The following is a 26,814-nucleotide window of genomic DNA, read 5'->3' as shown; positions in this document are numbered from 1 at the left end:
GAAAGGCACAAATTGTTCCTTGTGGGTTGTTCTTTCCTGCACAGAGGCAGCAGAAGAGAGGTTATTTGAGGTGCAAACCCAATCACTGGTTGTGAAGAAAGGGAAAAAAAATTGATTTTTAAAGTTACTTGACCACAAAAACTTTCCTTTTTTTTTTTCCCCCCTCCTCTTTTTAGCCTACCTGTCCAGGTCTACCCAATCTGTTACTGCTCTAGCCATCTGCCCCCCCTCCTCTAGAGGCTGACTGCCTCCACAGACGGTCAGCAGAAGGGATTGTGCCTGACCCCCCCCCACCCCACCCACTCGGTTGTCCAGGAAGGCCTGTGTGGTGGGATGGAGCTCCACTGGGCTGTGAGGTGACCACCTGAGACCTGGGCACATGTTCACATTTCCTCTGACCCTGCTGCAGGGGTGGTAACTTCCAGGAAAGAGGCAGAATCATCAGGACCTCAGGCACTGAGCAGAGGGTCTCAAGTATGTGCCAAATTCCCCACTGTTACGGAACTAAATCGAGAGATACCCTAAGAATGCCAGTGCAGACTGCAACACGCTCACCAGGCAAGATGGGGCTGCCCTGACGTGCTTGGTGGGTGAGGAACGAGCATGAAATCAGTGCTTTTGCTTGCCCAATCCAACCTGGTGCCAACAGGAACTACAGGCAGAATAACTTCACTAATTCCAGCATAACTGTGTCATGCAGAAATCACAGCACTAACACCCCTTCGTATCCACCTAAAACGGTTTCTTGCCCAGCCAAAGAATAGTTACACAGTCAGGCACACACACAGCAATACAATCAGGACTACACGGTATCTCCATTCAGTGCTGTCCTGCTCCAATACCTCAAAGAACCAAGGGGAAAGGGCTTTGCTACTGTAGCAGTAATACAGAAATACTTTAGGAAAGCTGATGCTTTGAAACAGCTTTCCCAAAACGCAAACTGACCCTGTCTTTCAACCGATTATAAATATATGCAGAATTATCTTTGTTTTGAGAATGCCAGTAGAGAAACCAGAAGGACAGCTAAAGCTTCCTGGACCTGTCCTGCAGAGCGGGACATAGGTGTCGGGGCTCCCAGCCAGCTCTCTGAGAAATAAAACCAAGCTCTCCAAACTGAAAGAGTCCTCAGGATCCCAAACTGTCATCCACCAACATCATCCTTGTCAAAGAGTGGCCGTCTGTAAGCTAGACAAGGAAGCTTTGGATGCTGAAAATACATCAGGTTCTGACTAAGAGATGTCCATTCTGGGCCCAAATTTAGGACACAGAACATTCTAAATCAGGATCGTAAGAACACCACCACTGGCCTCATACCACCAAAATGTAGGAACTCTTCCTTTACGATGGCAAAAAAAATACGTGAACTAAGGAAAAAGGAGCACATGGTTCTCATTAGCAACAGTCACAGCTCGGTGGTCTAATAACAGAGCTTTCAGAAAGGAACAACCCCAAAATGAAGCCTTCAGGAACAGGACAGTAAGAACATATACCCAATATTTTGAACTCCATTGAGCATTATCTTTCTTTTTGCATTAACAACGTAATGTTATTGCTGGCCTCTGCAACTGATGCCCTTGGGTTTTTAGGAACAGAGATTTCTGGTAAACAGCATACTTAAAGTGTTCTTTCACCAGCAAAATTCTCAGATTTGGTGGTGCTACTGATCAGAGACTTTATAGCCACAGTACTAGTATTTATACACTCATTGAAATACAGGCTTGAAAGTACAGAGGCCTGTTACCATACCTGCAGTGCAGAAGCTGAGTTCAGACAGGATGTTTAAAGAGAGGTCAACCCAGCAGACCTGTGTGAGCCAATTACCATCATCCACCTTTCCCAACATCCACAGATTGGAGAGTCGCTGCTTTTATTTACTGCTTCTTTTTCCAACCAAGACCATTTTGCAAGGTAACGTGCAAACCCAGAGCAAGACTCAAACGTTGCGCAGAAGAACTAGCAGTCATAACAGAGCGCAGAGACAAAGCCACAGCAAAATGGAGTATCATGAGGCCCATTTTTGGGAGAGGGAACTGAGACACACCAGGTGACGTCTACAAGGTCAGAAACACGCAGTATAGTCAGGAGTAACGGTCACTCCAAACCGCTGTCACAGGCAGGCTTGAGGGTGGAGGATGTTCGCTACCTATTGGCAGCAAAGGCCACACACTCTGCCAGGTTGCAGCTGTTGAGCGTTACCCCCTCGAGCCAAAGCTGCTGGGCTTTGCAAGTCTGACAACTTAAGTAGCAGACGACCAACCAATTAGTCTTGTTACTGATGCCATATTCTTACTGAAGAAGTTTGTAAAGATTCAGCTTCCTCCCTCCCCCCAATATTCAATATCAGAATACAGCTTATTTCAGGTAAAAATCTGTTATTTGTCCCTGTTGCTGATTTCACTTGCTGGGCCACTTTCTCTGTTGGTATAAAACACCACTCCTGAGACCAGCACAGTATGCTGCATTATTCAGGCTGCAGATCAAGCCACTAAGAGTTTTCTTTTACAGAAGATCTGTTCAACTAGTGCTTTGTTTCCAAAACCATCCATCCCTAAATTGCACCCTTCAGCAAGAGGGTGGGAATTTTATGCCGTCAAGTACATTGCAACCTCAAGTATGAGCCAACATTTGCATCCTCATCTTTATCAGAGAAAGGTCTTTGCCTTTGCAAAGTGAAGGGTGAACAAGTTTCCTGACCCACAAAGAGCAAAGCTGCATCAGTCACCAATTCTACAGTATGCAGCAATTTGGGGCTGGGGTGGGGGGGGGCGGAGGGGGGAAGGAGAAGAATTTACATGGTTACAAATACATTCATTTCTGATGTGAATTCTCAAAGGCTTTAGGTGTTCTGGGACAGGAGACAGCAAAACAAGGGAAAGCAAAATGAAATAAAATCAAAGGGAATTTGTTAAAATGAAGCTGTTTCAGCCCAGAAAACATGAGAATGTCTTGCTTTGAAAAGGTCTCAGACACCATTTAGCTGTCAAGAAAGCTTCCCTCAGCCAAAATGATTCAATAAAAATAAGGTACACCTCGAAAAAAATCTTGCAGTGCTGCTAAGTCTGTGTTCATTTTACTAGAAAAAAAGTCTTATCCAAAACCAGGAAGAATTCTGTTCTAGTGAAGACCCTCTGCTGCTTCTGAGGTGGTATTTTTTTTTGACACAACGACCCCTCAAAATTTTCCAGTGAACGTGCAGGCAGCAAATATGGGTCTGTAGAAAACATGAAAGCAAATCAATAGTCAGTAGGCCTACAAGAAAGAACCTCTGGACCTCTTTGGGGCTGGCAAAGCAGAGGTCAAAACCCCTGCTCTCAAATTAGGATCAACCACAACCTACTCCATGGGTCATTACACACAGTGGATCACCAGCTGTCGCTTCACCCTTACCTTGCCCCACTGACATCCACGCCAACCATCAGCTGTCCGTTCAGAGAAAGGACCTCGTCTTTCAGTCGCACTCTCCCGCACTTCCCTGCTGGGCTGTTTTTCTTCAAGTCCGTCACCCAGATGCATCCAACATCAAGCATTGGTCCTTTATGACCCTTTCTCTTTTTTCCTCCCCGCCGTTTCTCTCCATAGTCTCCCAAAGCAGGGATGTTCCCAAAACTCAAACCGAGAACCTCAGTTTTTCTCATCTCCTGGGCTAGGTAAACCGTGCAGATCTCCATGTCTAAAGTACTGGAACCACCTTGCTGCAGTTTACTCTCGTCCACAGAGAAGTTCAGTTGGATGTACTCTCTCAGCTTCTGGATGGCCGAACGACACAGGCTCTGCTCGGGACCCTCCACCTCCTCCCGCAGGCTGTTCTGCAGCCACTGGCATAAGAGGGGGAGGAAGAGCCCCGCGTTCTCTTGGGTGATGGGCATTGTGGCCACCCGCGCACCCCGTCATGGGAAGAGCCGCTTCCAGCATCTGCTCCGCAAGCCTTCACCAACCCGCCTGCTGGGGTCTGGACAGCCTTCTGCTTTCCCCAGAACCATGCTGGAGGTGGGGTCAAAACAGAAAACAAGCCCCTGACCCATCTAATCTCACAGCAGCGGGGCTCTGTTAAACCGTGCTGCTTGGCAAAGCACAGCTGAGGTAGCCTTTTTTATGAACACACGGGAACCAGCCCTGCAGAGAGGTCAGTGGAAGGAAGCAGCAGTGAGCTTCTTGGGTTGCTTTTACAGCTGTCCAGTTGCATATGCCATCGGGATCCCACGCTCCACCAGGAGTGACATCTCCTTCCTACTACGATCAGCTGCACCAGCTTGCCCTGAAAGGAGAAGACAGCACAGTTAGCAGTGCCACCAACGCTGCCCAGCTCGGCAGCACTGCAGGCGGGAAGGAGCTCAGGACCTGGACTTTCACAGCCAAAGCCCGTTTCCTTCTGCTAGCTACCACTTGAGGGCACCAGTTGCCCTTCTCAGCAAGGGAATAAAAGGTCACCATTAGCTCCCGACCTCCCTAGTGAAGACAAAATTTATGAACTGTGCAACCACATATGCCACCGCTCCAAGCCCAACACTGACACAGAGGCGAGCAGTCCCCGACAGCTGAACAATGTCTGCCCGTTTCTGCTCAGACAAATGCTGAGGAGGCACGTCTTAACACTGTAGTTTCACTGTTGACCGAAGCTGGTTGACACTGCTGCTGAAGAAGGTGGTTCTGCCCTCTTCCATACTAGTGTTTTGGGCTTGGTTTATTTTAACCTGCATCACTCCTCTGATCTGGTTCCCCATCAGGTAGCATGAGGGATGGGTCAAGGAAAAGGGTAGTAGCAAACATGAAAGGGTAAAATAAGTGTGTGGGGGGGGATCTCCTCTCATTGGCAGTGGTAGATTATAGCAGCTTAAACCTACCCTACAAGTAAAGCACTGACAGCACTGTGCTGTCAGTGATTCAGTAAAACCAGCTGTTAAGCTGCAAGCCCATTCCCAAGCCAGCCCTTATGAGCTATCTTCAGCATGTCCCTCTTCCCACAGCTGCTGCCTTTTCTCCTAAGACTGTCACCACCCACACGTGACTTGGTGGCTGGTCCCCTTCCCCATCCCTCTGCCTTCAGAGGCAAACCTGGAAATGTTTTTTTCCTGTGCTGTTTCCAGCAGCCTCCTGCCCCTTGGCACTGCCCCAGAACCGCTCAGCTGTACCTACACCCTGCCTTGGACAGGCACCCAGAGCTCCTGGATGGCTTCTAGAAGCCATTCATGAGCTGTTTTTTGCCTCTGTTCCCCCTGCACCACAGGACATGCTCACCCTTTTCCCATGGATGTTAAGAGCTGAGCAGGTGAGTTTCCCAATTTCTAGCAAATTCAAGGAGGGAGCTGCATATAGGTAGGTCAGGAAGCAGCAAGAGCTGGGGGTTAGCAAACAAGAGCATGAGCAGGAGGTTCTAGGATCACGAGGACCTATCCTCAAGAAACAAGGAAAAACTCTGCAACGAGTCAAATCTGGTTGCTTGGTTTCTTTTTGGGAGTAGTTTTCTAGCAGCATGTGCTGCTCAGTGAGCTATACCCTAGTAAGGTAAAAGGCTACAGCTTAAGAGTCTGCAGACTACATGTCTCCAATTTGTTGCCGCAACATAAGGAGGATGAGGGACTCAAGTTTGGCAGAGCAGCCTATAGCAACAGTCCCCGATTCTGAGAGCAGAGGTATTAACACAGACTTTCACAAGACACTGCTGTCCAAAAGCATTCAAAGCGTCACAGAAATGCTGCCAAGGTTTGCCCAGCTCCCTGGCAGTGTGGCACTAACTAGACGGACAAGAATGACCCCAAGGAGGCTCAGGCAGGGAGAGACATGACGTCAGGGTTACAGATGTCACCCCAGGAGGGCTCTGGCATCTTCTGCAAGATGATGATGTTCCACAAATGTCTGAACAAAGGAAAAAATCGGACCACTGCTTAGAGAGAGGTTTAGGCTCAGAGTGAGGAGCTGTTGGAATAAGACGTAACACTGGAATACAAATATAAGAAGTGTAGCTCAGAAGAGACTGGCAGAGAAAACAGAGGCAGCATTACTTTGGATACCAAGGGTTGATGTGTATGTTTGCTATGAAGTCCAGAACTCAGAGGGAGGTAGACCTGTTAAATTCTCTGGTTAACAATAAGAGGGAAAAAAACATGGAGAAGGTAAGAGGAAAGGGGTGGGGATGGCACAATAAATCCCCAAACCAAGAAGAGTAAATGGATCAGGCTACTTGAAAACAACTGACTTGATGGTAACGGGAAAGCATAAGCACCAGATTAACTGCTAGAAAGGAAGGCAGTTCAAGACAGACAGTCCTTGTGCCTCAGGAACAATATCCTCGTATAACTTGGGTCAAGTAATCATTAGTGGGGAAGTGCTTCCAGACCTGACTGTACCCACAAGAGAAGAACTTGTTGAGGGAAAAGTGGAAGGAAAGTCATGTAGGAGTGACTGGGAATAACGGAATCTGCCCTATGCAAAGGATTGAGAACAGCAAAATAGAAACGCCTGATCTCAGTATATACAGAAAACCGCTAGGTAGGATTTCATGAAGTAGAGTTTAAAGGAAAAAGAAATCAAAGAGAACTGTAGTTTTGCAAAGAAACAATATGTTGTGCTCAAAAGGCACAAGCACAAAAACATCTCAGTGCAGAAGGATCAGAAGACTTGGCAACATCATGAGCTTTTCGTACATCTCAAAGACAAGAAGAAAGCACGCCAAAAGGTTACTGAGCATAAGTTAAAGAACAGAGTGAATAGACAGGCAAAAATATTAGCAGCATAAGGGCACAAAAATGAAATGAAACTTGCAGGAGATAAAAAGATTATTTCTTGTTCCCCTTTATATGTATATTAATACTAATATGGCAGTCAGGAAAAGTGTTGCTCAGATAGAGGGAAAGTTATTGAAAAGTGACACCAAAAGAGGCAATGTCTGTTTGATTCTTGCTTAGGCTTTGTTAAAATTGTCTACTATGCACAGGGGATTAGTACAGTTAATACTAGGACCCATTATCACTACAAAGGTATACTATCCTTTTTCTCTCCCTGTTCTACAGTGGGATCAGTACTCTATCCGAGTCAGACATTTCCAGATCAGCAGGGTGTGACAAACCACCTTTTAAATTACCTACAGAGCAGGCTGAAGCAATCTCAGAGCACCTCACGGTTATCAGTGAGGACGCAGACAGGTAAGGTGCCAGGAGTCAGGGAAAAGGCAAACGCACTGCCTGTCTTCAAGGGTAAAAAGAGAAGGAGCAAAGGGATGCTAGGGCAGTCAAACTTGAGTTCTCTGAAGGTGGGGGGGAGGGGGGGAACACACAAAAAAACACACACACACACACACCACCACACACTAAAACAATCAAAGAAATAGTTTGCAAGTACCTAGAAGGTAACAAAAACATAAGCAGCAGCAGACACAGAAGTGACAAGTTAAAAAAGACATATCAAGCCAAACTAATTTCTTTTCATAATAGAGAAGTTATTAGATGTCATTTATCTGGGCTTTACTATAGTTTCTGACATTGTCTTGTACAACTTTATGATAAACAAACTAGGGAAACATGATTAAATGACACTGCTGTAAAGCCATCCCAGGGAGTAGTATTTAATGGTATGCTGTGAAAACAGAAGGACAGTCTGAGTGGAGCTCTGCTGGAGCTATATAGTCTAGTTCTGCTCTGCATATCCATTAGTGACCTGGACGAGGGACCAGAGCACACTTACTAAATTTGCAGATTATACGAACCTGGGAATTACTGCAGACGCACTGGAGGACAGGATCAGAATCCAAAATGATCTCAGCAAAGAAGTTGTTTAAAAATTAGGACAAAGTTCAGTGCAAAGTACTTCTACAGGAAAATCGTGCACACATACAGTTGGCTAGGTAGCAAATCTTTGGGAAAGGATGCAAGATTTATAGTGAATCATACATGACAGTGAAGTCAGGCTATTGTAGGAAAAAAGGTTATTGTCCTGGGATGTGTAAAAAGAAATGAAGACTGTTAAGGTGTGAAGTACTCCTGTAGCCTCACTCAGTGTGGGAATGTCTCAGCTGGAAAACTGCTCAATTTGAGCAGGACACCAGGCTAGAAAATGTGACTTGTTAGGAAATACTCAAGAAATCAGGCCCAGTTAGTGAAAAAGGAAAAAGCATGGCAAGTGAGGTGCAAGAACAGAAACTAAAGGTCCTGAAGCACCTAAAAATACCCCACAATAATGAAGAGAAGAGCTAGAGGAAGCAACTGTTCTCCTTGCCCACGGTGCAGTAATGGGTATCAGTCACATCAGCCAATCCTGTCTTTGGGCTGTGGGACAGACTAGATCCCTCCATTTCAGTCCCATTCACTTTTATTTTTAAGCTTTCAGCATCATTTTCTATCTTTCTGCGAAATAGTGAGATCAGATTATTCTCATAGAAGATAACATTCAGCAAGTTATAATAATGACACCTGTACAATTGCTTTGGAGGGAAACATCGGCATGGCTTCCATAACCACACAGGGTTCAAATTCATTCAAGCTCCACAGGCGATCAGACCGGATGATCTCATGGCCCTTTTTGGCCTAATGATTTGAGGAGTTTTACTCCAAGCTGGACTATTTTGACATTAGGTCGACACGTTACAGGCTGCTCTTGCACGCTATCTGTAGAACAAGAGTATGGTTGCCATCTCCAACCTGCCCAGCCTGGGTCCGTGAAAGCGGCTCATGCTTTGGGCTCCAGCAGCTCCGAACTCCTCCACAGGCAGGCAGCTTCCAAAACGCTATCCTCCTCCCCATAGGAAAAAACACAGGAGCAGAGACGCTGTGGGTTGCCTATCTACACCCCTGAGCTCGCTGCAGAGCCGTAACAGACACTTAAGATAATCGTGTAGATAATTATACAGTGCTTTCAAGGGATTTGATTTTCCTCAAACAAAACCTTTTTGGCTTTCAGAAAAAAAGCCTCTGAAAAAAAGCCTCTGACAGCCATAAATAGGAAATACTCCTTCCAGATGAAACACGCACCACACTACCACGCAGGGAGGCCTCAGGGAAAATTCAACAAAAACTCCACTCCGTTCCCTGTGAAGTCAGGTTTGGTGTCTAAATTGAACACATTTAAGCTGGTGAGAATAACAGCTCAGACTGCCCAATACCGACAAGAGGAAAAAATAGAAAGGTGGCAAATTCCTCTTCAAGGGAAAAAAAAAATAGAACTGTCTGATAAAAACAGCAAACTCAACGCTAAGATAAAATTGATTTTTGCTCTTGACTTCCACAGAAATAGACCCAAGGCCCATGTGAGAGAATTTACTGGAGCTATGAACACCTCGCTTGCTTTCGTAGGTGACAGATCTGCCAAACTGCTTACAGCCTCATGAACAGTAAGAGATTTACATCTTAAAAAAACCTCTGCTTTCACCCTTAACATTGACACTTGCCCAGAGTAAACCAGGCCAGGGCTAGGAAGGGACAGTCCTGGGGGGACAGGAGTCTCCACTCCTAGGGACAACTGCCTACCAAAGAGATTTTGTCCTAATTGGTCTGGATCCCTCTGGATCCCACTCTCTGACCAGTGATTTAATCTCATAGCCTAATCTCATACAGACCATACTTAGACCCAGGCTAAGTAAGATTTTTAGTTTGCACTTCAAACGATAAAGTAAACAAATTAAGATTTTGCAGCTAAGAGGTTTGCAGCCTAAGAACATCTCAACCAGAAAGATACTGGCAGGTGAGAAAAAAAAAAAAAAATCCTACTTCATTTGCTGGATGCAGTAAGGAAAAAGTTATAGCCCTGTTTAAATAGCTGCATCACAATGGCACAGAGACAATACGACCACTTATTTTGAGGAGTGCCCTGGAGAGATTACACCACTTTGTGCTCTCAGTTTAGGAAGATCCTGGCCGCACTGAGCACGGGTCTTGGGGCACAGATTTACACTCCTTGCCTGCAGGAGCCCACCAGCTGCACACACAGGTGACACGCAGCACAGGGGACAGCTCCTCCCTCCCTTTTCCCAGGAAAAGGGCACTTTTGGGTCAGATGCTCTCAGAAGCTCAGGAAGATGCTGAAGGAGACTTCCTCATCCAGCGATGCCAACGCGGGGCACGTTCACCTCCTCGCACCCACCGACGCGGCTGGCCATGCGACGCGTGTCCCTTCCCGACGAGGCACCGCCAGCCCAGCCCCTCCCGGACCGCAGGGAACCCGCTGGGCATCGCAAGTCCAGCACCCTGCTATCACGGGCAGCTCTGCCACCTGCTACCCAATCATCGGATTCAAACATAAAGTGATGAGGTTTTACACCCCTGTTATTCTGCTGGAAAGCTGTCCCACCACATCACTGCTTTCATAGCTGGAGAGGGTCTAAATTCCAGCCGCAGTGTACTCGTAATCAGTTTATACCCTCAGACACTTAGCTTACGTAGCTCTCTGCTCTTCTTGGTGTTTATCAGCTCTTCTCACTTTCATCCTTGGAGTATTTACAGGTAGGAAAAAAAAAAAAAGAAATCAGCCTTTATCTTCCCTTGTTCCACCCATCACTCTCACATAAGATGTGCTCTCACAGGCTGAAATGCCACCCACGTAAGTGAACTGGATGCCTTGTTCTCCCTTTCCCAGTCAAAAGTCTTTAGTTTTGGATCCAGAAGTAACACTTCTTCTGTAATCTCCAGTCCTCCAGTTCAAGACACTGGTATAAGTTAAACATAGGTGAGGGAGGTAAAGAGGGTTTGCTTTTTTTAGGCTTTCTTAAGGAAGGATCGTCTGTAATAGTTGTATATGGAAGAATAATAAAATTGCCTTTAAATGATTTGAGACTGGAATTATCAAAAAGACATATATGGATATTCATGGTATACACACAACTTTTGTTTCTTTTCTGACAAGCTGAGCTTTTCCCTCCTAGATCACCATCCTCAAAGGAGTGATGTAAAAAGCTCCCAATAATCGCTTGCTTTATTTCTTTTTCCACCTATGAGAAGATCATTAAAACGTCCCATTACTGATTTTTAAAAGATGATTTGTGTGAATGGCTAACACACAGTCCTCCAGAATACTCCCTCAGGCATTTCTAGCCTAGCCCAAACTTCCAGAAAAACATACATATAGTTATTTTAAAAATTCCTTTTATCCCCTAAGTGATACCACTTTATAATTGCTTTCAAGGTTATGTCTGACAGATGCCATTAATCTTTTATATATACATGAAGGCACCGTTCTTGTTTTCTTAAACTCACCTGTGCATTTGAGCACCAGAGAAATAAATTCACTACCAGTGAAAGATGTTCCTTTACTAATTTCTATTCAAGTGGAGCTTTCATTTCTTCTACTTTTCAGTTAGCAACTAATAGCAAAGAAAATGGGAGAGGGGAACACCTAAGAACTGGGTTGAGATGTTTCACTAAAAGGCATATTACTGCTGAAGGAAAGTTGTGCTGCAACAGTCCAAGGTCTGAATTATGCCACTGGTAGTACCAAAAATGTGTCATTCTGGATTACCCAGTGGTACGAATCAGACATGGGCACACGGTTATAGCTCTGCTGAATTAGCCAGAGTGCACACCTACAGGGTCAGCTCTATGCCAGCTGTAGGAAGATACTTGACCTGCATAAAAATTTCAATCTTGCATTGGCAGGCTTTAGGAGATTTTGAACAAATTTGAATTGACGGAGCGAGTCTTATAGCAGTCAGCATTTTACATCATGTGGCCTCAGTGCTTTAATCCAGTTCTAGGAGCCCTGAAACTGGATTTACAGTTCAGTCAAACCACAGCCTCAGGTTTAACCTACCACAAGCAGCAAACAGTAATACAGGGACATGACAATTTTCTTTCCTAACATCCACTGAGTCTTTACCTGAGCTAGCCACTGTGGGCTCCCTTTGTGGCCAACAGAGAGAAACGGGAACTCCTAGGAAGTGGTTCATCTGGCCTGTTGTACATATAGACTTTTGGACAAGATGCATCACACCTTTCACGTGCATTTTCTGCTCCATTGCCTGAAAAATGCGTGGCTAACTCAGAGATTTGTGAATGATCAGATGAATCCTACTGTAAAACACATAATTAACCAGAGAAATTAGAGATAGAAAAAAAAACTAATAAAAGCAGAGCTGAACAAAGGCAGTGGCAAACATCCCATCAGCTCTTGCAAAAATAATCCCAACATTGCATTCTTCACTGCTTTGATTTTCCAGTATTTATGTTGACTAAATCAAAAAATCAGAAGACCTGTACAAACACCGAGACTTCCTAAGTCAACCCTGGCAAGTGCCAGGATGTTTACAGTATCAGCCCAAGCAAGCCCTCAGAACAAAGAACAGTTCAAGAAGAGGACAGTGAACTAGGCAAGCATAAAAGCAGAGTAAAAAATGCAAGACTTGTACAAGAAATGTTACACAGTAAAGTAGGTAGAACAGTTAGTACAAATCTAGCCACGTATTCGGATTTGTTTCAAAAACCTTACCACCAATAGAGCAGTGCGCACACATGGCTTTCTGCAGTAGGTATTGATTAGCCAGGTGCTCTCATAGTTTGCAAGCGGGTGGCAATTAGTAAGATATTCAGTCAGGAAAATGTTATTGTCCCTGTTTTTATAGGGGGAACAGAGCTACAAAAAGGCTACTGCATGCATCCTATAGAGCCTCATGTTAAGTCTTCTGGCACCCACAGTTCCACTAGAAAATTTTATAAGTGCGATATGTGCCTCCAGACCACCACTGGGACTACTGCTGGGCCAGAGCACCTGGTTGACAATGCCTGGACACCAGGTCCTCTCACTCAGCACCAACACTGGCAAAAGAGACATTGCATGAGAATAAGCAGCCTTCCTTCCCTTTCACCTCAGTCCTGCCGCTGCTTGTGCTATTCTGCTGTGTGCAGGGTAGTCGCGGTGAGCGGCCGCCTCGCCAGGGCCACGGGAACTGGAGAGAGGCTCCCCTAATTCCTCTCTCCTAGCCCCTAATCTTCTCTCTGTGCCATCGTTTTAAAATTCCACAGTTTGCCATGGCCCATCTTGCAATTTACTCTTTTTAGCCCCAGGGCTCAGTCCCTCTGCAATCTTGCTGTCAGAAACATGAACAGCTCAGCAGAGTGGTGCCCGTCTCCGAGGGGGCAGGCTCTCGGGTCTCCCGCGTTCCCAGAGCCTGGGCAGCTGCAGCACTGCTGAGTACAGGAGTGGCGAAATCCCAGCACGCGGGAGTGAAAGTCACTAGCTGCTCTACATATTCAGTGACTGGCTACAAATTGTGGAGTAGGAGATGGTGATTTCACATACTGAAGTGAATCTGGGATGGAGGAGCTGTGGCCATGGGATTCTTGGACACGACACCTTCGGGAGTTGCATGCTGAGGCTGCAGCAGCCCCAAGGACAGACATTAAACCAAGATGTGCTCTGAGCGCATGGTGATAGCGCTGCAGAAACCTGCAATGCCAGACTGCTCTCAGTCCAGGAACCATTGCTTTAACACCACTGTGAAGTCTGTAGAGGCTTTGATCACCAGCATGACCTCAAAGGCCATCGGGTATGGCCTCTGTAGTGGCAGCGTTCAGAGGAAGCAGCCTCAGTTCTTACAAATCCCCCCCCATTGCCCCTTGGCAGGGGCTGCTTGTTCCTCCAAGAGCCCTGAAGCCACCTTCTTTCTCTTATTTCCATGTCCATACAACTCTGCATCACTGCTCTCCAGGCTTCTTTCCATCCCTCACACTACCCAAGGACACTCTTCCCCTACTCAGAGGGCTCCACAAGGTTTTACCACAACTTTAAACAGAGCCCAGGCATGAGAGGCTCCATAAGCAAACTATGCACAACATATTGCAAGCTATGCATTTGGAAACGTGCACAGAATCAAACGTGCACGAAGAGGCACATTCCCAAAACATTGGGGATTTTTCCAAGAGCAGAGAGGCTGCAGACACTGAAACTCAGTGCATCAGAGCACTCGCTCTCATGGGCTAGGACACTGAGACTGCAATGGAGTGTTTGCGCATACACAGTTAACACAGCATCCAGCTACTGGACCAGTGAAATTACACCAAAATTCAGGGTTTATACCAGCCTGGAAAGTAGTTCCACTTGGCTAGGAACATGACAGAGTTTTACTAAAATATGAAGAGATAAACCCTGAAAAAAAAAAAAAAAAAGAGCTGTAGTATGTCAGCAGAGAAAAAAAATAAAACTTTGAAGTGTAGTGCTGACCAAAGCCTCTGCCTAGCATGTTAGGGTAAGACAGGACTAGCCCTTCTCTTGCTGCATATTGCTGCAGCCTTGCCTACGTTAAAGTGACTGGTGCCCCAAAGGGAACTGCACGTGTGATGCCTTTTGGTACGAGGCAATCATTCAGGCAGCTCCCTGGTCTGAAAGCAAGGAAAACTCAATCCAGTTGCGTTGCACATAGTAAGAGAACTCTGAGCCAGGGCCTGGGATGATGCAGTTTCATGGTTTTACGTCTTTTTTGCATTAAGGAACAACTGGGTTGTTTGGCCTGCTCCGTTTAGGAAAGAAATCCTCAGAGTGTACTTTCCAACTGGACAAAACTGCTGTTGGTGTGTGAGGAGATCCAGGGACAAATACAGCGAGCTTTTAAAACTCAGAGTGCCTAGCTCTAACTATATTTTCCAAAATCTTTCAGATGAGTTAAAAAGAAGAGGGCAGGGGAGGAAGTTGCAGTCTTGCTGTCCACTAGTAATGAGAGGATCAAATCTAAAACTTCTTCTGACGCTGACACAGAAGACCTTTAGTATGGTCAAATTCTTCTCTTTGGTCCTCACCTTTTTACACAAACTGCCTCCACAAGCCAGCCTCTTCTCCAAGTCCAGATCGGCTGGGACAATGGAAAAGCTTTTCAATTTCTAAATGACTTCTTAAATCGTTCCAGGACTCTCTTACACTGAACTTATTTGAGTACTGAAGAAAGATAAGCTTGCTTCTCTGCATTCACCTAAACCAGAATGAAGCAATTTATTTTAAAGACAAGATTTAAAAATCAGCTAATTCTCACATGTTCTAAAGTCCCAGACCGTACAAAAGCAAACTCCTATAGCAGTTGGATATTAAAAAATAAGTATCTATAGTCCTCTTAAGACTACTCAGTTTTGTAGCAAAACAGCAAAAGCTTGCTTAAGAAAACAAGTTATTGCAAGTTTGTTGAATGAGGGAAGAGCTATATTTAAAGACTTTCTTGAAGAACACCACCCATACAATTCTGCAATTGTTCAGCATCCTCTATACGCCAACAGGCCTAATCATTATTTGGATCTATTCCACTTGCTGAACAGTTCAGAGCTAGTTCTGGGAAGCACTACTGTGAATTTTCAGAATATTCAGAATTAGTTTCTGACATCATTTATAGAAGCATAAACCTGGGGTAATATAATTAAACTCAGTGATGCTTTTTTGGATTTACTTTACAGTTGTGTAACCACAACAGAAATCTAATTTTAAATAGGCAGATTCCTAGAAACATCCCCTTACTAAGTTTTAAAAGAGCATAGCTCTCTCACACACACACGCACACAGAGAGCTAGCCAAAACTATGTACAGAGAAATAAAAGAGTCCGAGTTTAAGTCTGTATTTAGGCACCTAAATAAATGAACGGTTTTCAAAAACCCTCACTAATGTCAACTGCTCATATATGATCTTGAAATAACCGTTTATCTACACCTCAGTAGCCACAAAACCAAATTCCACATTTTCAAGACTTTCTAAAGAAAAGGACTGGGCTTCTGTGTGACTTTTTAAGCATCCCTATAGGAATTAACTGCACACAGTAATTCTTTGTCTCTTATTTTATGTAAATGTTTTTTTCACAAAAAAGGTTTTGTACATCTGCAATTATTTTTAAATGGTTCCACTTTTCTCAAAACCTTCCTGTGGGAAAGACCTCTGCAATAATTATTCATAAAACAGGAAAATGCAAATAACATGCTAAGTTTGGACCACATTGTCTGCAGGAATCATGACTCCAGAATTACAGACAAACCACAAACATCTGATGTTCTAATACTGTCACTCTATATTAAAAAAGCAAATGTGCCTAACAATTTTTTAATTAATTTCTTATAAACACTGCAAAAAACATACAGCTCAAAAACCTGCAAGCTGAATACAGTTGGAAGATGGATTGATGTGATTTTGCTATGTTACTGGAAAGGCCACACTGAAAAAAGGAATGAAAGAAAAAAAGAAGCTGTTTTCCATTATCTCTGAACTCAGACTTGTTAAGATCAGCAAAATTATTACCAGATTTAACAAGGCAGATTTCCATACCAATATTTCCAAAATCTATTAAACAAGTCTAATCTAATCTGAACATTGGAAATAACTACTAAGCCACTGTAAGCATTCCCAAGCAATTGTGCCAAGCCGAGCTTTAAAAAGGGACTTTCAAAGATCTTTATCTCAACTCTATCAGCTCTTACAACTCTGCTCACTTCATCATCATCAACGATCTACTTTCCTTCCCCGCAAATTGCATCTCCTTTATACTTAAAGCTATTCAGATACTTGGTGACAGATGTAAATCACTATCAGGAATATCTACCTGGAGGCAATAACTGCATTTGCTTTCAGTGCTGTCCAGTTGCACTTCACTCATTCTCCTACGGAGGGAGGATTTTGTTGTGCAAAACACTTCAACGCATTGGCACAACTCTGCCTCCCTCCACGTGTCCCTGACCTACAAGCAAGAGCCGGTGCAAAGCCAGCTACCCACCAAAATCTCAGTACTTACACCAGTGAAACTGGGAGATATCTTCGACTAACAGCACAGCAGGCTTGAGATGCGTGGCAGGACTTCCACAGCTGGCGGGGCAGCCTCGGCACCCTGTGGTTTTAGTTTAGCTCCCGTTCCAACTCCTGAAGTCAATACAGAGGTTTTTGAGGCAAGAAGGGCTCATCCCTGACCTCTGAAGGACGCAGGCCACAACGTAACCCTGTCATTGCTGCCTTGGTCCTCTTAACCTCCAGCTGAACTACAGCGAGGATCAGCAGCCTCCCAAGGCATGCATGCCAGCCTACATTTTTCTCTCCCAAACTGATGGTTAACCCTGCCGGTAGAAACTCGCTGGAAGCTGCAAGCTGTTTCCTCCCGCTGCCAGCGCTCAGCTGCCGACTTTGAGTGGGAATCCGGGGGCCAGTGCCTCTGCTCCCGAGCCAGCACAGGTCCTCACACCTGCCCCTCACCACAAGCTGCTCCAGGTCTGCCCGCCTGCCACTGGTACCTCTGCTGCAAACCGCTGGCCCTCGAGCCAGTGTACAGCCACCGGGAACAAACACGCTGCATTCAACAGCAGTCTAAAAAAAAGACAGTGTAAGTGGCGCGTGCCAGGAAAGCCTGCGTGAGAACAGACTAGGCCTCCTCTGACCTTCCCAGGGCTATGTATGATCCTGCTTTTGGAGGTGGCCAAATTTTATGGCTGCCTCTGTGGTTTAACACAACAAAACTCAGGACCGTCCTCTAGTTCCAGCAAGAGCAGGACAGCGTAAAACATCGTGGCCTTTGGTCCACTTCCTCGCAACAGATTTTGTTGGCAGACTTAACTCTACTAAGGAGGAAAAAAAAAAAAAAGTGGGGCAGGGGGAGTGCAGGCTAGAGAAAAGCAAGTTTAGCTTGCTCAAAAGTTAGTTTTGCCCATGCTTCTGGCAACTACTAAGTATTTTATGCCACAACTACAGGACCTACACCCAACCAGTACAGTGCACGCTCTCAGGATAACTTTAGGAGGTGCTTGTCACCTGGAAGTCTCCATACAGACTTAACACAACCAGATGCCACAACCCAGACACGTTTGGATAGATGGCTACATGACCTTACCCATCAGGGACTCCTGTTATTACCATTTCACCCATTCACCCTGACTGCCTACATACAATCTCACTAAAGCTTCATATGGTCTAGGGCAGAGATTTCAAGTATAGAAATCATTATCATGGTAGTTCTCATGCATCCCTTTGATGCTTTGAAATACTTCAGTGCTGAATTAAGCCCCAATTAAAGATACATAAATAAATGTTATGGTCTATAGTCATTCAATGCTTTACCTAATCACGTGCTTTTATGCAGTCATCATCTCTGCAAAGACAAGGAGCAGACTCTGGAAAGCAAAGTCTTGCCTTTGGGCATTTTAAATATTCAAATTTCTGAGCCAGTGTTCTTACTGGGCAGAAAGAACAGAAGAGCAAGCCCATTTGGAGCAAATACTACATAGCATAGTAAAAACTATATGTGTATTGTTAAATTAACGACACACTGGCCTTACAGAAACTTTACATGCACTCTCATGGCAAGATGTGTGTAACAGCAGATCATATTTAGAACGAAGTCATACAGGCTTTCTGAGACATGACAAAGATTTAAGAAAGACAACAAGCTGACTACCCCACCTAAGCCCTCATGATAATTTTCCTTCAAAGGCCAAAACCATTAAAAGTGGACACAAAACAGAAATATTACACACCCCTATGCTCCCCCAAAACCTTCTACCAAACTTGAAAAAAAAGCTACTACCACATTGGACTCAACTGTTACAAATAAAATACATGCTTTTTTTTTTTTTCTTAAAAACAAAAATAAGAGGGTAAAAATCCAGATATTGAAAACTAAACTCCTAATTCTTCAAACACTTAAGCAGCTATGTAACTTTGCTCATATCAGTAGACCTATTGAAATCCATCCGTCTTATCATGTGCTTAGAAATAAGTACAGGATCAGGAGCTAATACAGATATATGCTGTCATCAAAATATTCCCAAACTGTGTTCAATATTTATTCCATACTAAACATGCATTTCAGCACAGAAAGCAATCCAGTCCCCCTCTTCATATCTGAAAACACCTTTTAGCTTCAAAAACATCTCCAGAAACAGCAACTCAAGCAGCCTTTCTGTGCAAGATAGCAAGATTCTGCCAGAGAGAGATTTGATAGACATATTACTGCACGCGTGTCTAAACAAAGAAATAAGTTCTAGTGCTGTGATGATTAACATTTCATTATGAGCAGCCCCCAGGCAGAGAAGGCCCTGTCCCAACAAGAAAAATGATGGGGAGAAGAGAAGACACTACAGCTCTGCAAACTGTAGAAAGAGCTGCTCTTTCCAAGCGGGAAAACTCTTGAAGACCTGGAAGCACGTGCTGGCAATCCAGCAGCTAGGAAAGCCAAAGCATGACTAAGTGTTGTTCTGGTTAGTGCTGGTGCACCCTATTCTGCTTTGCAAGCCCCACGTTATTCTATTCTGGCAGCCTCCATGCAAGAAATATGGACTAATGAAATTGCAGCTTTTTTTTTTTTCCCCCAAACGTGGTACTGCTAGGAAGGGTGGGCAGGGAAAGGAGGAGCAGGGTGTCACATAGAACCCTAAAAAGACCCCATAAAACCTAAGCAATCCCCTCCTCCATGAAAAAAGGTCAAGTGACAAACTAAGAAACAGTCATCTGCACAGCGATGACAGTGGCTGAAAGCCTAGCAACCTTTGTTCCTTACTGGATTATTCTGTCACCTCCAAACACTGTCATAAACTCAGTGCCTGCCTGATGCACGGAGGGATTTCCCGAAGGAGGAAGAGGCTGGAGTGCTCTGCAGATCCAGCACAGCTCCCTCTTCTGCCAGACGCCCAAAGGAAATCTGCAGCCGACAGAAATCAGTCTCTCTGTCATGGCTCCACCCAGGCGTTAAAGCAGGACTGTAACACATCCTCGCCTCAGGTCAAATTCAAAGTCAGATTAATGACATAGTGGCACCAAGAAACCACATGGCAACGGGAGCTTTATCATCAGGCTCATGCTGAGCTGGAGCAAATGCGCTCACGTTGACAGCAGGAAGGATATGGTCCTTCTCTGTCTTTCTTCAGCTACTTTTCTTTTGTTAATTTTATGAAAACATGCAAGACTACCTTCAGATTACTGTACTTCATATACTTGTCCTATTCCTATACTTCAGATGCTTCATGTTTTGGCTGACTGACAACGTAAATGATACTAGGTAGCTGGAGTTACCCAAGCCTTCACAGCACGGGGAAGCCACCGCACACATACACCCCCCGGCAACACAAAGGCCCACATGGACCGACTTCCACCTTTGCATTTTGTAGAATTACTTTACTCTTATTTTGATAACAGGTAAATCCAGGTGAGACACTCTGAAGTCTTGCCCGGCTATGTTGGGGGTTTGTGTTAGGCAGGAAACTGCCAACATGCTTCAATCCCGGCTTTGGATAAAAAGCTTCATCAACAGAGGGGGATCATAACAGCCACTTTCCTGGATGGGCTGTGGAAGGCAGGAGCTATCCCGGAGGTCTCTGTCCCCCTCCATGCAGCAGACGAGTCAGAATCAAAACCTCACCCCTGGAACGATGAACTCGGTCTTAGGATAACGTGCTGAACGAGATCACAAAACACAAATTACAGTTAGAGCTCTTCCTGGAGAGGGAACTCTTTTAATTCATTTTTTATTATTATTTATTTATTTTTACCTCAGCCAGGAGAGCTCTTGTTTGAACCTCAGGTGTTGCAAAGCGCAGCACAAACACACGCAGGATTGACAAGCAGCCAATTTAGGCCACAGAGGTCAAAAAATCTTCAACCACAGAAGCACGTTCTATTGTCTTCAAACTGGCTGGAAAACTGCAACACTAAGAGTCTTATAACTCTGGGCTTCGTAAGGCAAATTGATGGGGTATCAAAACATGTTATTTGGCGCATTACAGCTCAATAGTTTGCAACTTTGGTTTCATCTTTTGTTCTGTCCCATAATAAAACTTTGTGCAAGTATGTATATGTTAGCATGGCACTTTGTTTCTAAAAGGTGATTAAAAATACATTCTTTAAAGGGAAATGTATGGAACTGACTTTCAAGGCCTAGATTTTTAAGCTTCTTTTGTTTTTTGACATCTGTTTGCAGAGCACATGTAATTTCTTCCTTGAATTATTTAAATGTCCCAGTGCTTTTCTCAGAAAAGAAAAACTGAAGCCAGATGCCCAAATCTCAACATGAAAAACCCTAAAAATGCAATCAATTAGAGTTAGTCAGAAATTGGAATTTTCATCCACTGGGAAATCCTAGCATTTTAAAGACGCATTCACAGCAAATTAGGAAGAAAATATTAAACACATGTACTTCACAGATCTGAAAGTTCTAAAGAACTCTAATGAGAAATCTCAAAATATTTCTCCACTTGTGCCCACTCCTCTGCCGTCATGCACTGCTCTAAAAAGCTGAAGAGTTTGGGTGTCTAATACCGTTCTTACAGACAAGACCGATGGTCACACATCAACATCCTGCTACTTCCGTAATACACAGAGTCTTCAGTCCAATGGAAAAAGCCCACAATTCGCTGCAGGAGACAAGCTGGAACAGGCAGGGTTGCCTGTAGCGAATAATAGCATCTTGCATGGATTACCACTGCAGGGTTTCCTATGAGGAATATCTATTTTATGAAATCTGTGTTCCTCACTGAAAAATTACATGGACAGAAAATTCTTCTGCAGTTCTACAAAAACCTTACAAGTACAAGCAGCAACAGAAATCCAATAAGGAAGGAAGGAGAATTAAATTAGGATTTCATGAAGCCACGAAATCTGCCAAGAGACATTTTAGACCAACTTTCTTTGAATATGCTTAATATACCAGCTAACAATATTTGAAACTTAAAAAAGAAGAAAAAAAAAAGGAAAAAAGGAAAAACTACCTGGTGTTACATCTGTGCTGATTATCCCCAGGGTTTCCAACCTCCCAGCCTTGCCAAGGCCTCCTGGGGACTTGCAGATTGCTCAGGTCTTCCCTCCTCCCGCTGCATTGCAACATTGTATTTGTATATTTGCATTTTAAAAGTGTTCATCTTTGAGTAAAATTAATTTTACTTCAAAAAAATTGAGGACACAAGCAAGCTTTCTGGATTGTCATATGAGAGGGATAAAAATAAAGTGGACAGGCTTCCAAAGCAGAAGTACAACACTTGGAGAAGGGGGAGAGAAAAAGAAATGCCAAAAATAAAGTTGCCCGGGTACATTATGCTATAGTTTGTAATTAAGATCACACACTCCCCCCACCGCCCCATAGCCCAGGCCTCTTCCAGGGAGCAGAATCCACGAGGAGCGAACGACGGAGCAGGGGAGAAGCTGCTCAGGGTTTTGTTTTAACTCTTGCCCACCACTGGGGCCTCCCTCGGGCCCAGGCCCCCACATCAGCCTGGCCCAGGGGACCTCAGTCCCTGTCCCAACTCCTGTCGCTCCTGCCCAGCCTCGCTGGTGGCCCCAAACTTGAGGAACACCTCACCATGCCTCTACACTGCTTTCATCCTCTTACTGGAACCCAGTAGTTCATTTCTGAGTCAGATCATCAAGAGCAACCATGAAACACCAAGTCCAGGCTCAAACTCTCCTTTTCAGCCCGTGCGGATGTGGCAGGAGCCGCTCGCATCTGACAGAGGTTTATTCAGACAGGACCCTGCTGGGACTGCCAGCACAGCCCTGTAGGGCTTCCTCCCCTTTTTCTCCCCTTCTGGATTTTCCCCCTCTCCCCACTTTGTGCCAACATGATTCCTGCAAGAAAAACTAAGAACCGAGAGGTGGGACGCAACAGCTTGCGCTTCGGGCAGCGCTGCAATTCCAACGTGTGTCCAACACAGCTTTATTACCCCCAGGCCCATTCCTCCTCTGCATGGAGGAACTGGCACACTTGAGGGTCTCCGACCCTTTTCACCAGGCCCCACATGCAAAATAGACAAATAACGAAGACTCAGTCAGGGAAGAAAGTTTGGCCACAGCCCAAAGCAGCTCAGCTGCAGTTGGGCAAAGTCACCTAAATGCACCTTGATGAAGATCAAGGGAACAGGCACCAATGTGCCATTGTTTCAAACACCTTGGGGGTATGACCTAAAATGCTAATCTTTATCTCTAGTGCAGTAAAGACTGAAGAGAGCAGAGATTTATCCAAGCAAGCAGGCAGAACTCCAGCCAGGCTGCCTTTTTCAACCAGCACCCAATGAATCAAGAGCGGGACGGTGCCCTCAGAGCCATCGCCAGCAAACAATTCGCTTTCTTCCTTCAGCAAAGCATTCCCAACTCCCTACCCGCACCCACTAGACACTGGTTTTGCAGCCATTGCTCTACACCCACACTCACCAGACACTGGTTTCGCAGCCATTACTCTACTCCCCTTCGTTGTTCTACTCTCTCTTCCCACCACCCTTACTTTTGGATGTTGTGGTCAAATTAGCAAGGCAAGGGTCAAACCCTAGCCTGTCCCAAACACTGTAATATACTTTATTACACCTGGAGCAGTGCCTGAAAAGAGCCACAAGTTTGAATCACAGCAGCTGCTTGGAAGGCTTACAGCAGGACTTTCAACACTGCTGGAAGGACATTTAGCACCCCAAACCCCTCACTTTAAAAGCAATGGGTTCTAAAACCCACAGGCAGCTTCAGCAAGCTCCAGACATATTTTGCAAGCCACTACACCAGAAGCAAACCTCGTCTCACATTGGGAAGCATTTTTTTTTTTTTTTTTTTAAAGCTTGGCAGCTATACAAAACAGTCTTTGTCACGAGGGTGGTAAGCAAGTGGAAATGCAAAATCTGACATTGTACCTACCAAAAATTCAGAGCCATGGCCAGGTTATCATGGCTTACCACACACCTTGATGCAGCTTTGTGGATGTACCATATCTTCACACATGCCCTCATCCCAAGGAAGCAGAAGGTAGTTTGACTGAGGCTAGTCCTTTTCCACTCCTCTGCACGGAAGTAGGGGTGGTTGGGCAGGTTCAAGACCAGGTTGCACAAGCATTAGTTCCTGCAAACAGGAAGGGGCAGAAACATGCACCAGTAGTGACTGGGAGGAGAGGACCGCTCCAACAGATTGCCTCAGACCTGTCTTAGGTTTTCGGAGGCAATCAACGAGCCACAGTTACCGTGGCTCAGCTGACATGCAGTAATGCAAACTCCACTTTGTGCCTGAGCCCGAATTTCCCCTCCAAACATAGTATACTGGCTTTCTCTCAAGTCACCTCTAATTTTTATTGTCTGATGCAAATCAGGTTTCATGTACTGCTATGAACTCTCTGTAGGGAATATCAGGTTTCAAGGTCTTGCTAAACAGCTTTTCATTGAATAACAAGTGGGAAAAAAAACAAACCTTCATTAGTTTTACTTATGTATACTGCTCCTTGAACAGGAGCGGTCGACCAGCACAAAGAAATCTCTCATTTACAGATCTGTGCAAACAGGTGCCAAAGAGTACGACTACCTAAAAAACAACTCTTATTTTAAATAGAATAGACATCTTGGTCATTAAGAAATAGAAAGTTTTCCTGAAGCCCCAAATATTAGTCTTTTGTTTGCATTCTAGGAAACCATTAAAGTCTTACAAAGTTAAAGAACGATAAAAGCTATTTTAACATGGAAAAGAGTTCCCTTTTGAAGCTTACAACTTGTTTGGGATCGGGGCATTTTAGTGGACCTGCATATGTGTTATCATGATTACTACACTTCTTCCAAGGAATTATCCTGGACTTATGTTCAGCAGAAAAATATAAAACAAATCGCAAGACCTGCCAGCTTTAGACTTGCCATTCTCTGAAAAGCCCTTAGGCAGGTAACTCACTGCTAAGAAAGCCAAAACTCTGGAAAAAAATCAAAGTGACTCTTTGCAGCCATGGGGATCTGGACCTTATCCTGCTCTGGCCACACATAATTTTTTAATGTCAAATATTCTTTGCATTAACATGCTTTTCTTTCTTGGGCAAGTGCAAAGGAGGCAAGACTCCTGTTTTCTCGATTTTAAACTAGTACACTTGCCAAAGGCTGACTCCCTCTTTTATGTCAGGGAAACCATACTAACCTATTTCAGAAGGCACCTCAACAGCCATCTAGTCCATCCCCCCGCTCCGAAATAGGATCAAATAGACCTAGTTGATCCCTACAGTTTTCTCCATAACAACTCTTCAAAAGTCTCCACTGATGCAGATTCTCCAGCCTCTCTAAGCAACTTCCTCCAGTGATTCCCACCCTTACGGTTAGAATTCTCGTCTTCAATGCCTGAATTACTTCTCTTCTGCTGCAAGCCTGTGTCAATGTGCCATTTTCTATCCTGTCCTAGGAGAGCAGGGGCTATGGGAGCTTGTGCCTTGCTCACCATCAAGATTCTCAGAAAACCATAGAAACAGAGCAAAGGAGAGCAAGGAATGAAAAGCAGATTGAGTAGGATTCCTATGTTAGTTTTATTCTCACATTAGATAAGTTTGTCTACCAAAGTTTGTTTTTGTTTTATTCGAAATGCTAACGTGTGGCAACACCAGCTGCCAACTCACAGCGACTTACTTGGCATGCCAAGACTCATGTCACCAAGATTCTCATCCCCTACTTAATTCTTCTGATAGTCACCAACACTTCCAGAAAGACAGATTTACTTGGCACTCTTGAAAAAACACTTACTTGATGAATGATGCTACCTCAAATCACAAGCCTCCCAAACTCAAAGCTCTTTGTCTAATGAAAACTATTACTGCTTTTTAATAAGTTCTTCAGCATTTAAAAATAGCACTCCTAATTTCCTGCTCCACCGAGCACCACCTTGACTTCAAGTCAAATTATTCACAACCTCTTCTCCACCAGCCCTGGGGGATAGAAGTCTTGCATTTTGGGGCTAAGTACTTCTCTCAACAGCTGCGAGCAGCTCTCTGAAGCAGGAAAGAGCAAAGCACTCCTAACAGTATCAGACATCAAAGCTAATCCAACCTTTTTTCCCTGCTATTTAACCTAAATGTTGTAGGTTAACAAACAGTGACACCTGAAGGATTTCTTTGAAGCAACTTATGTTCAACTACATTAGTTTGTGGGACAGTAATATTATTAATTCAGAAGTCCAAAGAGACTAACTTTGCCACACAAGCAAGATTTATCAGTTTTAACTTGCACTACTTCTAGCCAGATGCATTTCTCCCGGGGGTGGGGAGGGGGAGAGAACAGAAGCAAAATAGTTACGTACAACACAAAACAGAAGAGCATGACACTGGCTCACGAGCCTCAGCACCAACTCTTAGAAGGAGGCCTTTTCACCCACAAAACTAGTACCATGATCCTGCAGAGCTGTGCCTACAAGATAGGGACCTGCTTGCATAGGAGGTGCCCCAAGATCAAGGCGTAAAAACACTGTGTGCACTAGCAGAGCTTTCACGTGGGCTGAAAGTTCACGCTTCAGCCTCGCGCTAGCAGAGCCAGGACTGGTGGCACTGCGAGGGCACAAATAGCACAAAGATCGAGAGCTGGTTTGCGCCCGGCAGAAGAGTTTTTACATTCTATTTTCTTCCTCTTTTTCAGTAGTTGTCTATAAACACTTCCTCCACTTCTTGAATTTTTTCAAACCTCCAGCCCCACTAAATATCAATGCGTATTTTTGTAAATTACTTTGTGTTCGTTACCTTATTCATTCTTGTTGATACTTCATGCATTTAAAATATTCTGACAGATAACTGAATCTCTTAAAAGTCTGGTCCTTTCACAAGCTGCCTGGCTTTCTAGAAACCTGACATTCGTCAGAGGCTTTCACATAGCCCCCTGCTAATTATTTCATCAAAAACATCCTTCTGTGATTACATTTTTGTATGTAAGCAGCAGAAAGAAACAGTGCACCCTAGTGTGCCCTACTTTTGTGTAAAACTAGAAAAATGTTTTTAAGAAAAGTGGGAAACAAATTCTGCACGATATCTGCCTTTTTAAGTTTAAACAGAATTTGTCTGTTTTGAGGGAAAATGTTATTCTGACAAAATGCCCTAATTGAGGGCTTGGTCAAATAGTAAAGTAAGCATCCAACACTAACACCACCCTACCTAAATATCCAGCACCCCAGCTTTGGTCTTGATGGCCTCCTTAGATTATTCTTGA

The 26,814-nt window shown here is 44.4% G+C and overlaps 1 protein-coding gene across 3 annotated transcripts in view; it reads right to left on the bottom strand.

Moving 5' to 3' along the window:
* The window catches only part of LOC104147771 (PDZ domain-containing protein 2), a 213,056-nt gene that overhangs the window by 142,529 nt on the left and 43,713 nt on the right, over window positions 1-26,814 (bottom strand). For all 3 annotated transcript variants that reach the window (XM_068925089.1, XM_068925090.1, XM_068925091.1), the window contains one exon: window positions 3,388-4,255. In XM_068925089.1, the coding sequence (XP_068781190.1) occupies window positions 3,388-3,866 (479 nt within the window). In that variant the 5' untranslated portion in view covers window positions 3,867-4,255. Of the gene's footprint in view, window positions 1-3,387; window positions 4,256-26,814 lie in introns of those variants that run through there.

The sequence above is a fragment of the Struthio camelus genome, chromosome W (genome assembly GCF_040807025.1).
Source record: "Struthio camelus isolate bStrCam1 chromosome W, bStrCam1.hap1, whole genome shotgun sequence".
Lineage (NCBI taxonomy): Eukaryota > Metazoa > Chordata > Aves > Struthioniformes > Struthionidae > Struthio > Struthio camelus.
The sequence above is the reverse complement of the archived record's forward strand: the minus strand, read 5'-3'. Positions and strand labels throughout refer to the sequence as shown.